The 14,130-nt window shown below is 44.4% G+C and overlaps 1 protein-coding gene across 1 annotated transcript in view; it reads right to left on the reverse strand.

Annotated features, from left to right (window-relative positions):
- Positions 1–1,107: 1,107 nt before the first annotated feature.
- Positions 1,108–14,130, reverse strand: part of OPRL1 (opioid related nociceptin receptor 1) — a 126,436-nt gene continuing 113,413 nt past the window's right edge. The window contains 1 exon segment of the mRNA XM_077460379.1: positions 1,108–7,655. Within this exon segment, the coding sequence (XP_077316505.1) occupies positions 7,132–7,655 (524 nt within the window). The 3' untranslated portion in view covers positions 1,108–7,131.

The raw sequence follows: 14,130 nt of genomic DNA on the forward strand, positions 1-14,130 counted from the left end.
CTCAGGCCTATGTACCGTAGCACCCTATACCAAGTTACCAGTCCTTATAAGAACTTTTGTGGACCAAGCAGGTTGTGTGTTAGTGATTAGCAGACTGTACGTCAGTCCCTATACCAATGAAGGACTGCTGCAGTATAGGGCAGCGGTCAGCAGTAGTGCACGGCAACCCTATGTATTGTGGACCGATAGCGGTCCTTACAGAACAGCAGACTGTACCGCACCCAAGCCTATGTACCGTAGCACCCTAGACAGACCAAGTTACCAGTCCTGATAAAGAGCTTTGTGGAACAAGTGAGTTGTGAATGATTAGCAGACTGCAGCAGAAGGGCAGCAGTCAAGTATAATATTCTTTCTATATTTGGAAGAAAGAATATTATACGTGTACAAGCCTATTACCGTACCACTGATACCAGTCCTGAAAAGAACCTTTGTGGAACTAATAGTAACAGCAAGTCTTTAAAATTATCCTCACTGCCTGACACACTGCTTCCTGCCTGTCCCTATACAAATTGGCAAAAAAGAGTAGGCTGGAACGATTAGCTGGAACAGCTCTTTTGTGGACCTGATAGTAACAGCTAATGATGATGATGATGATGATGATGAAGAAAGACTAATCTGGCTGAGCTGTCCCTAAAATAGCAGCATACAGCGCTCTGTCCCTTTATCTAAACTGACAAAAGAAACTCAGGCTGCTGACCTAACACCTATACCAGTCCTGAAAAGAACTTTTGTGTACCAAATAGCTAGCGTTTTCTCTGTCCCTACTCCACACAGGATCCTTTCCCTACAGTGACAGAAGAAAGAATGTAAAATGGCCACCGGATCGGGTGTATTTATAGGTTAGGGGGAATGTCCAAGTGTCCATGAGCTGTCATGTCTCAATTGGTTGTCCTGTAACACATGATAAACGTGTCACGAAAGGTTAAAGTTCTTGTATACATTAAACACGTAAGTCCGCCGGGGCGAACGACGGAAAAAGGCGTTCGAACCCGCGGACGGCGAAAGTCGGAAATTCGCCGCGAAACGACCGCCGGGCGAACCGTTCGGCCATCACTATTCAGGATTTCCCTCAGATGAAATGGCTGTGGTAATTACTAAGGCAGTGAAACTGATCAAATCACCTGTACAAAATAATGGAAAGCTGGAAAACATGACCTGTTGGGGGTACTTGAGAACTGGAGTTGAGAAACTTTGTTTTAGATGATACCTGTCATAAAGTAAATAATTGTTTTGTCTACATCTACATGTTAGTTGCTTTACTATCATGCTGATCCTCTAGCTGTAAGCCCTTGTACACACGGTCGGACATTCCGACGGAAAATGTCAGTTTGGACCGTGTTGTCGGATAATCTGACCGTGTGTGGGCTTCATCTGACTTTTTCCGTCGGAATGTCCGACCAACAAAATTTGAGAGCTGGATATAAAAATTTTCCGACAATATGATCCGATCGGACTTTGTCCGATCGTTTGTAGAGAATTCCGATCGGACAAAGTGCCACGCATGCTCAGATCAAATTCCTAGACCAAAGCTATTGGCTACTAGCCTGAACGTAGTCCCGTCGTAACTAAATAACGTCACCGTGTTACGAACAATCAGATTTTCCGTCAATTTTGTCCGACCGTGTGTATGCAACACCAGTTTCAGACAAAATCCGTCGGACAAAATCCTACGGATTTTGTTGTCGGAATGTCCGACCGTGTGTACAAGGCCTAAGACTTTGTGAGTCACTGACCTGTATGCAACAAGTCAATTCAGTTGTCCTGATCTACACCAAGGCTAGTCATTCAGAAGGCACTCAATCACCAGGATAAGCATGACAACCAGGCAACTAGTTGTTTCAGAAGCGTCAACCTACGTATTTCTCTTCTAAGCTTTCTTCAATGTCATCATGGGCAGGGGAAACCGCATGACTAAATGTGGACTGTGCCACTTGACCAGTTTCCATCTAATCACATGCCAAGCTTCCCCTCTAAGACTGGCATGCAGACATTTCCACATGGCCAACCCCGATGAGTTTAAAATGCAACCCTTGGGATCAGCTCCGTGCCTTTCTGATTACACTGACATGTATTAGTCAACAAACTCTTGCATGGGGTTTTCCATAAAGCTCATCATACACAGTACAATCTGACTATTAGACCCACCAAAATCTGTGCACGGGCCTTCCTCATTGGACATTATTGAAATGGATGTACAGAAATTCAACAGTCAGACTTTAATGTGTATGGCCAGTTTTAATGTCAGGTGAGTATTAGAATGGATGGAAGATGAACAAAAGTAGAGTATTTTGTATCTACCGGAATAAGTCATGCTGTAGGGTTCAAGACTTTGAAATTGAACTATGACTAGCCTATGGGCGTTCAACACCTTACTTTTTCTTTACAAGCAGCAAATAAACAAGTCCATTCTGATCTCAGTAGCCGCAGGCAGTGTGGAGCAATTTATCCTCAAAGATCGCAAGAGGAACACTGAAGTTGTCTAACAACTAACAAATGTTTTTGTGTCTCAGAACTTTGGGGATGAGTTACCCCATGGTTCTTGTAGCTACATAGGTCAGTAAAAGTATTCTTTTCTCAGAAATTAAGGATGAATTACTCCATTGTCCTGCAGCTACATAGGCCAATAAAGCCTTGCTGTAAAGCATTTGTACTGCTTGTTTAGAAGATGTAAACAACTGAACGTCCATTTAGCTCTTGCAATAGCACAGACTCTTCTGTGGTAAGGGCAGTTTTATATGCCTAACATTTCATGTAAACCTCAAAAGGAGATCTCTGTGGATTTGGGTACTACAAATGTCTAAATAAATATTTCTCTCATTATGCATATACTGTACAGATTAAGAACATACGCCCACGATCTCCAATTAGATCACTTCCCACACATGAGAATAAACATAACCGGTTATGTTTATTCTCTCGTGTGGGAGGTGGTGTAAATGAAAACCGTGGGAGTATGTTCATACTATACATTTTAATTCACAGAAAGCTTCCTCTACTTGAAATAAAAACAGAATGGAGACATTGTTTGCCCTAAGACCTACTTCAAGCAGTGTGATGACACTAATACCCTTTCTCATCCCTTTTCAAGCAGTGTGGTGGCAACAATACCCCCTTCTCATCCAGCCAGCAAAAGTCCAAGGGGAATAAATTGAGCATTAGTCCAGCCTTGAAGGAGGTTTCAGCTTTTTACATGACAGTGGACAAGGGAAAGGGGTGGACCTTTGAAACACTTAATCAGAGCTAATAAGTGACCAATGTACTCTGTATGTACAGATCGTGGCAAAACCAACTAACTACACATTTGCAGTTAAAAGGTTTGTCCCAATGGATTGAATCACTGGATCTGAGGTATGATTCGGATGTGTTGTGATTGGCAGGCATCCATATCACAGTTGCAATGAGTTCCTTGTATCACACACAAGGCAATACACTCAAGAGCTCTCGGTAAGGCTTGAAAGGGTTTTTTACCCTACCAATAAGATTTATCCAAATTACTTCGGGTTGAAGAAAACACCACTTTGGCTGCAAAGCGGGCATAATGTACATAACTGCTACACGTAAATCTAATTTCCTGCTGTGATTGGTTTTCCGTTATTCCCCGGAGGTTTACACAGAACCTGAGGTTTAATTACCCAAAGGCCTAACTTTTTTTTTTTCATTATGGATAGAGAAGGAAGGGGTTAAACCCATCTGTATCTCATTAAGTAGATTTCCATTCACTTCCTGCCCAGTAGACTCAACAGGATGAAGAGGATATCTTTCCAAAATTAGGAAAATCACCTCTTAGATATCTTTTCAAATGTTTTAACTTGTGCTCACTATCATTCATCTCGCTAACTCAGATAAAGACAGCAATATATATAACCCATTACCACCACAGCCTAATCTAAACAAAAAAGGCTTTGCCTTTAGCTATGCTACTGTACTGTTGCCCACCCCCAGTCAAAAAGGATAGCCTTAGTGGCAACTCAAGCCATCTCACTGGACAACAGAATGGCAATTGAGGAAGCTTTGCCTTCAAATCGGGGAAAACTCCAACCCGGTAACACTGATAAACTAAATCAGAAAGAGCACAGAAGGTATCAGTTGTTATCTTGCATTGTCTGTTCTTCAGCGGGACTTTTATATTTTGAAAGTCAAAATGGGGGATACATCTATTTTAAGCAAGCTACATGGAACTTTGTCCACTTCCTCCAATTTTAAGCAAGCTACATGGAACTTTGTCCACTTCCTCCAATTGTAAGCAAGCTACATGGAACTTTGTCCACTTCCTCCAATTTTAAGAAAGCTACATGGAACTTTGCCCACTTCCTCCAATTTTAAGAAAGCTACATGGAACTTTGCCCACTTCCCCCCACTTTTAAGCAAGCTACATGGAACTTTGCCCACTTCCTCCAATTTTAAGCAAGCTACATGGAACTTTGCCCACTTCCTCCAATTTTAAGCAAGCTACATGGAACTTTGCCCACTTCCTCCAATTTTAAGAAAGCTACATGGAACTTTGCCCACTTCCCCCCACTTTTAAGCAAGCTACATGGAACTTTGCCCACTTCCTTCAATTTTAAGCAAGCTGCATGGAACTTTGCCCACTTCCTCCAATTTTAAGCAAGCTGCATGGAACTTTGCCCACTTCCTCCAATTTTAAGCAAGCTACATGGAACTTTGCCCACTTCCTCCAATTTTAAGCAAGCTAGATGGAACTTTGCCCACTTCTCTAGACTTTTAAGCAAGCTACATGGAACTTTGCCCACTTCCTCCAATTTTAAGCAAGCTACATGGAACTTTGCCCTCTTCCTCCAATTTTAAGCAAGCTGCATGGAACTTTGCCCACTTCCTCCAATTTTAAGCAAGCTGCATGGAACTTTGCCCACTTCCTCCAATTTTAAGCAAGTTACATGGAACTTTGCCCACTTCCTCCAATTTTAAGCAAGCTACATGGAACTTTGCCCACTTCCTCCAATTTTAAGCAAGCTACATGGAACTTTGCCCACTTCCTCCAATTTTAAGCAAGCTACATGGAACTTTGCCCACTGCCTCCTTTTCAGTTACCATCCAGAAGTGCTTTTGTGTGTATTGCCATTTGTACTTATACAAGCCTTAAAGGGCAGTGCCCACCAATTTCCAGTCCCAGAGTAAGATCTAAATGGTTGGCTGGCATAGCTCTGATTGAGTAATTTATCATTTGTAGTTCTAATAAAAAAAGAGACCACAAGCATCTACTAACCTCCATTCGACACCAAATGTGATTCTCTGTATACGATATGCCCAAGTGTGCTCTCACATCAAATGCATCTTTTACATTCCCAGTCACTAAACCCCTATTCCTTCAACAAATAGCTGGTGGCCATCCCTAATGGTGTCCCTTTCAGCATTTGAACACCTACTAAAGACCAGTAGCACTGTAGAAAAGTCAACGCTACATATGCCCCCTGGGACACCATTATGGCATTCACTTCTAGTGCTGTATTGTGGTCCATACAGCAATTCATAGGGTAGGGATACATTGAAAATCACCAGAGCTCCTTAGAACAATTTGCTGTCTTTCAGGCTGAATCATATCCTCTTCAACGGATTCCATTTTGTTCATGTTGGCCAAAATGCTGGCCGAAACAAGATTCTCTAACCCTGGGTTACCTCCAGGTTCAGGCGTGAGTTTGACTCTTATAAACACCCCCCCCCCCCCCAACAATTTGCCTTTGGCTGCTGAATGTGTTTGATTCCTCACTTTCTGGAGCAAAGCTTAGCATATCCCCAGTGAAGAAAGGCTTTATTTATTTTTTTCTCTTTTTGAGGCTTCAATAACATGTGCGTGTGAATATATATATATAAATATATAATATATATGTCTATATACACTGTATATACATGACTGTATCTCTTTTTGTAAAGGTCAGAAGGCTTTAAAGAAGGAGTGATGCCAGGGAGAAAAGAAATAAGGCTGCCTAAGTATTTTCTTATCAGTAACGGCCGAGTAGAACATGGGAAGGACCTATTGTGGGCCATTCATCAAGAAAATGGACAGAACAGAGCTGTTTGATGCTTTTTGGACTCATTACTACAGAAAAATAGTCTTCTTGGGAATACAGATTGGCTTTCTGTGGTCCTTTGTGTTTTCTTCAAATATTTGTTGAACAGTAGCCAACAAAAAAAAAAGTTTGAGGTTCATAATATTGAACAGTTTTTGGATCTTTTTAGGTGAGTTCAATTTGTGAGACAGAAGCCAAGAATAAAATATGAGGACTAAAACAAGAACTACCCATACTTCTGACCTTTTGGGTCAACACTTTACTGGAACGGCATCACCACAATGTAGCTGAAGTGAAATCGGCAGGAGGGAGCTCCATCTCTAAAAAAAGGCTGTTTTGGGTGGCACCAGAGTTCGTGATTGAGGCTTTTAATACTAGCCATGACTAATCAATTTCACATTCAACTTTTTGTTAAGGTTCACAAGTTCCACCTGTCACGGGCCCCTTGTGTGCATGTGGCCGCAGCAGAAAAGACTTGCCGGCAATGACCATCTGCGTAGAAAGGCCCCTAGACTGGCAAGTAATTAATATGGTTTTGGTCATAAATCCTGAATAATTGTTTTCCTGTCTTAAATAATCTCTCCATGTGTACTAGTTGAAAAAAATATAAATGCACACATAGATACATGTGTCTCGGATATGCTCAAGTCATGTTCTTTCTTGGTGGGACAGTATGTAGAGTTTAGCCACTATGAGTTTTGCTCCTCTGGGGCAAATAGGTTTAGACTGTATAAAAATGGTATTATTCCTGTACAAAATCAGTATACTTGTAGGGAATGAAGGAAATCTTCACTTTGCCAAGGAGCTTAAGAAGCTTTCAAAGAAGATGCGGGCCTCTTGTTGGGTCTTTTGTAACTTGAGCTGAGATGGCAAGAAACCTTTTAATTTCTCTAGCTCTAAAGGAATTGGTGGGTTCCATTTGAAACAACCAATGGAATTCAGTAGTAATTTCCATTACGCGCATAAATTCCTGCATTATAAGGAGGTGTCTGTTCCGACACCCCTGTCATCTTGGTCACAAAGCAGTTATTTGCGTCAGTTCTGCTTGTGGGTTAGTCCCTTCTTGCTCTATTTCCCCACCCATCATGGGCAGCTCCATGCCTAGTCATGCTGGATTGTTCGGACCGTCTGAGTTTTTGCAGGCATAGGCAACATCTTTGGCAATGCTGCACATGCGGTTGGACATCTGCAGCTCAGGACGGAAGGCAGAGGGGAAGCAGAACTTTTTGAAGCAGGCCTTGAAGTTCTCATCTAAGAAGGCATAGAGCACTGGATTAAGGCTGCTGTTGATGTAGCCCAAGGCAATGCAGAAGAGAAGGATGGCTACCTTGACATCGCTGTCGGGCTTGGCTCCAAGGTTCTGCACTAACACGAAGATCTGGACGGGGGTCCAGCAGATAATGAACACAGCAACGACCACCAACACCAGACGGGTGATCCTTCTCAGGTTCCGGTCCTTCTCCCTTGACCCGGACAAAACACGGACTTTCTTCAGGCGTCTAATCATCAGGCTGTAGCAGATGGTAATAATCAAGACAGGAATGACAAAGGAAAACATGAACACGCAGGAGCCGAAGACTGGTTCCCAATAATGTTCAGGATCGGGCAACTGAACCATACACTCAATACCTGCAAGAACGAAGAAAAAAATATTAAAACGTTTTATTTTTTTAACCATACAGTCATCCAATCTGTTAACTAAAATATAAAGTTGCACATTTTCTTAAACTAACCAACCATGAACTGGTTGTCTGATACAGCCACCCTTAATGCACCCCCTTTCATGTATTTCCTTGATTGGCAGACAGATTTAGCCGGGTACATAATGGCTTTTGGCTATTAAATAGTAACCCTAGACAAAACAGATTTTAGTAGGAAAGATTTTGAACCTCTGTCACTTTCTAAAGCTACCTCTTGCCCAGTTACAATGTGTCTCCCTTACTTCCTGTCCCAGTGATGCGCTTTTCACCAAACAGGAAGTGAATGAAAAGCTCCAGTGGGGACACATACAGTCAAGAAAAGCCGATAGGAGCTCTATCCTTCTCCCACTCTACTGAAAACCATGTGTTTTTTTTTATATCTATCCATGTCCCTATTGCAGATTTTCCACCACTTCCTGTACTAGTAACACACTGTCTAAGCCAGGAAGTAAAAGAAAATGTCCCCAATGGGTCCTCAAAAAAACAACATAGGTGTGAACCCGTCCCTATTCTGTCCAAAAACAAAAAGTGGTGATGCAATTCAAGAGACCTGCTTCTCCCAGCTTCCAGAAAACTCAGGCAGGTGCCTGGATGCAAGTGACTCTCGCACTTTTATAGGCCCTGCCCCTTTCACTGACAGGTGGACCTGATCGGATGCTCCATTCACTCCTATGGAAAGTAGGGTTGCCACCTCACCCCTTTAAACCCACATATTAATTACACAGGTTCTGTGACTGATTAAGGTGATAATTAAACTCACTTGGTGCCATATCTGCATTAAATTAGCCTCAGAACCTGTGTAATTAATATGTGTTCAGGTTTAAAGGGATGAGATGGCAACCATAATGGAGAGGCGGATGTCCGCTGGCACCCACTGCTATCCGATCCTGTCCATGAAATCCAGATGGATAGAAACCCTGTTTTCCATCTGTCTGGCAGATTGGATGGGATCAGATGAAAACGGACCGTTTTCATGTGATCTGCCCATAGAGGAGAGCGGGGCTCTGACAGGTCCGTCTCTGCATAGTGAGTAGAAATGGACCTGTCATCCGCCTGCTCAGCAGGAATCAGCGGATCGATCCCCTGCCAAGTGGACAAGCCCGTGTGAAAGGAACCATTGTCCCTTTTACCCTGCATATGATGGCTTGTGCCTGATTTTTGCTAACGATGCCTTAAAATACTATTTTTTCTAAGTGCAAATGCTGCTTCCTGCCCTCACACTACAGTGGTCTCTGCTGGTATAGTTGAGTACCAGTCACACCCTTTAGTCCGAATGTCTTTACACAGACTTGTACTGCAGAGAAAGAGAGGGGGGCATTTCTAACCAAAAAGGGGGCTTCTCTGACCAGGATTAATGGGGCTCTTTTACACTGGTGGCTGGGGGGGGGGGGGGGGGGAGTAAAAAGAGGTCAACTGAGCTGCGTTTTAACGCCTTGCCCCCAGATTCCCACTAAAATTCTAACATTACAGCCTGACAGAGCTGTACACATGTTGTGGCCACGACTGTGTGACTGTTGCAGCATTGTCCTGCAATGTAAAATTGCCACCCAGAAAAAAAATAAAAAAATAAAAACAAACAAATGAAAAAACAATTGTCAAGCGGTGGCAGTAGCACCCCTCAGAAAATCAGGCCACTGTGCATTGCTTTTCAGAGCACGGTAAGTGCAGGGGTCTCCTATAGCAGAACTGGAGCCAGGAACTTTGCTGATCCTGCCTCTGGCCCCAGACTATTCATGGGCTTTTCCTCCACCTTCTGGGCCCACCTCCTCAGGGATTGGCCAGAGTCCCAAATATATTCAGTCTTCTTCCTCCCACTTAAAGAGCCCTCATTGAGTGCTGATAACTGAGAGCAGGTCTAGGTCTGGTGCCTATAAGCCCTTGTACACACGGTCGGAGAATGTGTCCTATCGGACCATTTTGTCGGATATTCCGACTGTGTGTGGTCTCCATCGGACTGTTTCCATCAGAATATCCGACGGACCAACTTTTCCAACTTGCCGGTAAAATTTTCCGACAAAATGCTCCTATCCGACATACTCCGATCATGTGTAGCCTACTCCGACGGACAAAGTGCCACGCATGCTCAGATCAAATTCCTAGACCGAAGCTATTGGCTACTAGCCTGAATGTAGTCCCGTCGTAATGAAATAACGTCATCACGTTATGTACAATCGGATTTTCCGACAACTTAGTCCGACCGTGTGTATGCAACATCACTTCCGGACCTCTTCTGGAATTAATCCGTCGGAAATTACTCAGACGGATTTGGTTGTCGGAATCTCCGACCGTGTGTACAAGGGCTTAGACTGCGCAATCATGTTTAGACTGATGCACAAATGCCTATTTTAGTACAGTTTCTATCTGAATGCTGTTTCTGTTATTTTAATTTGAACTTTAATCTATACAGCTGTGTTTAGTCATAGGGCCAACCCATATAAAAATAAATGTAGTGCACCTCTGAAAGAAAGAACCAAAGTTGAACTTGTTTCCTCTCCTCTTATTTATAACTCACACAGCCAGGCACTCAGCATTTTCTTTACTCTTCCACTTGCTTGAAGGAACAGTCTAAGGGTGTTATTTTAGGGTTTTAACTTCAGCTGGGACCTCCAAAGATCCTGCCTCAGGGGCAGAGTCCCTGCACAGGGGTCTTCTCCAGTAGGACTGGATCCAGGAACTTTGCTGCTCCTGTCTCAGGCCCCAGACTATTTATGGACTCTTCCTCCACCTTCTGGGCACACCTTCACGGTAAAGGTGACAGTGAGTGGCAGTGCTGGCAGGTTGGGATGAGTGACAGTGCTGGCAGGGAGTTGGGATGAGTGGCAGTGCTGGTGGGGGGGAGTGGGATGAGTGGAAGTGCTGGTGGGGAGAATGGGATGAGTGGCAGTGCTGGTGGGGGTTGGGATGAGTGGCAGTGCCGGGGGTGTTCTGATCAGCCAACTTAAGTGCTCTTGATCAAGGTCATCTGCTGATCTGAGAACTGTAGTGTTGACTTTTATTGGCAATTATAATCACAGGTAGTGTTACTCACTGTGTCTCCAGCTTCACTGTGTCTCCGACTTTGTGGTGTCTCGCAGCAGCGACACCTACACCGAAATCAGGAGATAGGGTCTCCTCCAGCCCCTCCCACTTTATTCCTCACCAGTCAGCTGACCTCTAGTCTCTCCCCCCCAGCCATGCTGTGAACTGAATGGGTGTCTGCGAAGAGGCTGAGGGGGTGGCCATGGGCTCCAGGGACAGCCCTGCTGGGCAGCCATGAATAGGCTGGGAGAGCAGTGTGGGCTTCAGGAACAGCCCCCAAGGTTGAGAACCACTGCCTTAGATGGACCCCACAGTTTAGCAACAATGTCAATAATCACTGACCCCCCAAAGATCCCCTGACCCACCAAGATGCCATGACAAAATCCCTACCAACATAAGTGCTCACTGGGTTTTACAAGACAGATACAGAAAAACACAAAACATATACACAAAACAAGACATATACACCCCAAACTTGACACCTCAGAAAAAAACTTCAACATAAGGGCGGGTGGGAGGGAAGTTTCTTCTCTGCCTGAAAATCCCAGAATGCCTGGACTGCCTGTCTGCCACCTACCCCCTACAGAAGCACCCCGCCCCTCTGACCTGCTGCCTTCAATCAGGTAAATTCTACATGCCCCCCCTTGCCCGACTGACCTAGCTGACCCTTCCCTGACCTAGTTCTTCCCCTAGTCATGTAGACTCTTCGGCCATTTTTCTTCCCCGGTTCTCACTCTACTTTAGGAGGTGTGCTGCATAACATGTTTAGGTAAAGTTGGTTTTGGGTGGACTAAATTGCCCGCTGCGAGGATTTCAAAGTTCCCGACTTCAGTCACTATGGTGTCCCACTTCTCCTTCTTTCATTGCTGGAGTTCCTATGAGATATAATATTCTTGTGGGCGATTCAGCACACCAACATCCACCCAAAATCCTTTAGTTGCTGGAGTTCCTATGAGATATAATATTATTGTGGGTGATTCGGCACACCAATATCCACCCAAAGCTTAAACATGACTTTTGAGTGAATTGACCCTTTTTTTACCATACACATTCCGAGATAGTCTTGACCCTTTTGTATTGTTGGATAACAACATGGTATAAATGAGAATTCCCCTTCAACTACACATCAGGCAATGTTCCGTTACAGGAAACTGCCTAGCTACACAGAACTTGCAAATAATCCAATCACATCAGGAGCAGGAAAATTATAGGTTCATTCCTACACCGCCACACAAACACAATGTATCTAACATGTCACTATAATTTGCTTCTTTAGAAATAGTGTTTCTGTAGAAAGTCCCAGAGCTTGCTTGATTTATACGCTCAAAGGAACGCAATATCCTTTGCAATTCTACCAGAACCTTTGCGCATTCCAAATCACCCTTTTATTTATCGGCCTGCCTTGTGACAGCCTGATATATACTGGAGATAAAACACGCTGCGGAAAGCAAGAAGGCAACGTGGAAAATGCACAAGTAGCAAGGAGTGCGTACTGATAAAACGCATCTCTTTCTGTATAAAAAGTGTGATTGGCCACCATAAAGGCATGGCCTCATCATCCAACTCTCCTTCTCTCCAACGCTTCCCACACATCTTTTCAACTCAATCATAATCAATAGGGTTGCACGATACCCTTTATTTATTGCCGATACCAAGTACTGTTACTTTATGGTGCAATTTGCATCCATACAGATTAAATGGGCGCAAATCGCACTGCAAAGAATTGCTGTGTGATTCCTGTCCGAATCACATAGGTTTCCCGCACTGCTCCTGACCTCAGCAAATGGATGGTAGGAACCCCTCATAATGGGCACAGCAGGTGTATAGACCCGGGAACTCAGCACAGGAATGTGGGAACCTCTCATAATGGGCACAGCAGGTGTACATACCCGGGAACTCAGCACAGGAATGTGGGAAACTCTCATAATGGGCACAGCAGGTGTACAGACCTGGGAACTCAGCACGGGGATGGTGGGAACCCCTCATAATGGGCAAAGCAGGTGTACAGACCTGGGAACTCAGCACGGGGATGGTGGTAACCCCTCATAATGGGCACAGCAGGTGTACAGACCTGGGAACTCAGCACGGGGATGGTGGGGACCCCTCATAATGGGCACAGCAGGTGTACAGACCTGGGAACTCAGTACAGGGATGGTGGGGACCCCTCATAATGGGCACAGCAGGTGTACAGACCTGGGAACTCAGCACAGGGATGGTGGGGACCCCTCATAATGGGCACAGCAGGTGTACAGACCTGGGCACAGCAGGTGTACATAACCGGGAACTCAGCACAGGAATGTGGGAAACTCTCATAATGGGCACAGCAGGTGTACAGACCTGGGAACTCAGCACGGGGATGGTGGGAACCCCTCATAATGGGCAAAGCAGGTGTACAGACCTGGGAACTCAGCACGGGGATGGTGGGAACCCCTCATAATGGGCACAGCAGGTGTACAGACCTGGGAACTCAGCACGGGGATGGTGGGGACCCCTCATAATGGGCACAGCAGGTGTACAGACCTGGGAACTCAGTACAGGGATGGTGGGGACCCCTCATAATGGGCACAGCAGGTGTACAGACCTGGGAACTCAGCACAGGAATGTGGGAACCTCTCCTAATGGGCACAGCAGGTGTCCAGACCCGGGAACTCAGCACAGGGATGGTGGGAACCCCTCATAATGGGCAAAGCAGGTGTACAGACCTGGGAACTCAGCACACGGATAAAGCTCCTATGTATGTAATTCAACTGTGTGCTTAGCTGCTTGTCCGGTGTTCTCAAATATCCAGGTTCTCCCTGAAAAATATGCTGGCATCCCCTGGCCAACATGGAAACACTTCCTGATTCCACCACACAGGTTTGCTCATTTCTGATTCTTTCTCCTCTTGCTCTATGTCTGAACTTTCCTCTCTTTCTTCTTTCTCCTGTCTCTTTTCCCCCCCCCTTTTTCTTGTTTCCATTATCACACTTCCTTCCCCCACATCCCAATGTTCTATTCCCTAACCCCAAATATATTCAAGACGTAAGGGTTTTAGCTTTTCAATATTACAAGCTACCTATATAACCATACTTCACCTAGACTTATGTTTTTCGACATGCATTGGATAGGTGAATTATAGTGCACAATTTTCTGTAATGAACATTTGGTAATTATCTTCTATTTTCTATGTTCTTCTATTTTGTTAAACATAATAAAAAACATATTTGACTCAAAAAAATATCCAGGTTCTGCCTGTAGAGCGTAGTGACTGTGCTTTACTGCTTTTTCCTCTACCAGTGGAGGCCGACCGATTGAAAACAATCCACTCGCTATGTGAATGACATTTTATCTCAGCGGGCATCGATCGGGGATTCCACCAAAATACACGTAGTCATTAGACGAAGTGT

This window comes from Lithobates pipiens, unplaced genomic scaffold (assembly GCF_037356315.1).
Source record: "Lithobates pipiens isolate NorthernLeopardFrog02 unplaced genomic scaffold, aLitPip1_a1.2 Scaffold_28, whole genome shotgun sequence".
NCBI lineage: Eukaryota > Metazoa > Chordata > Amphibia > Anura > Ranidae > Lithobates > Lithobates pipiens.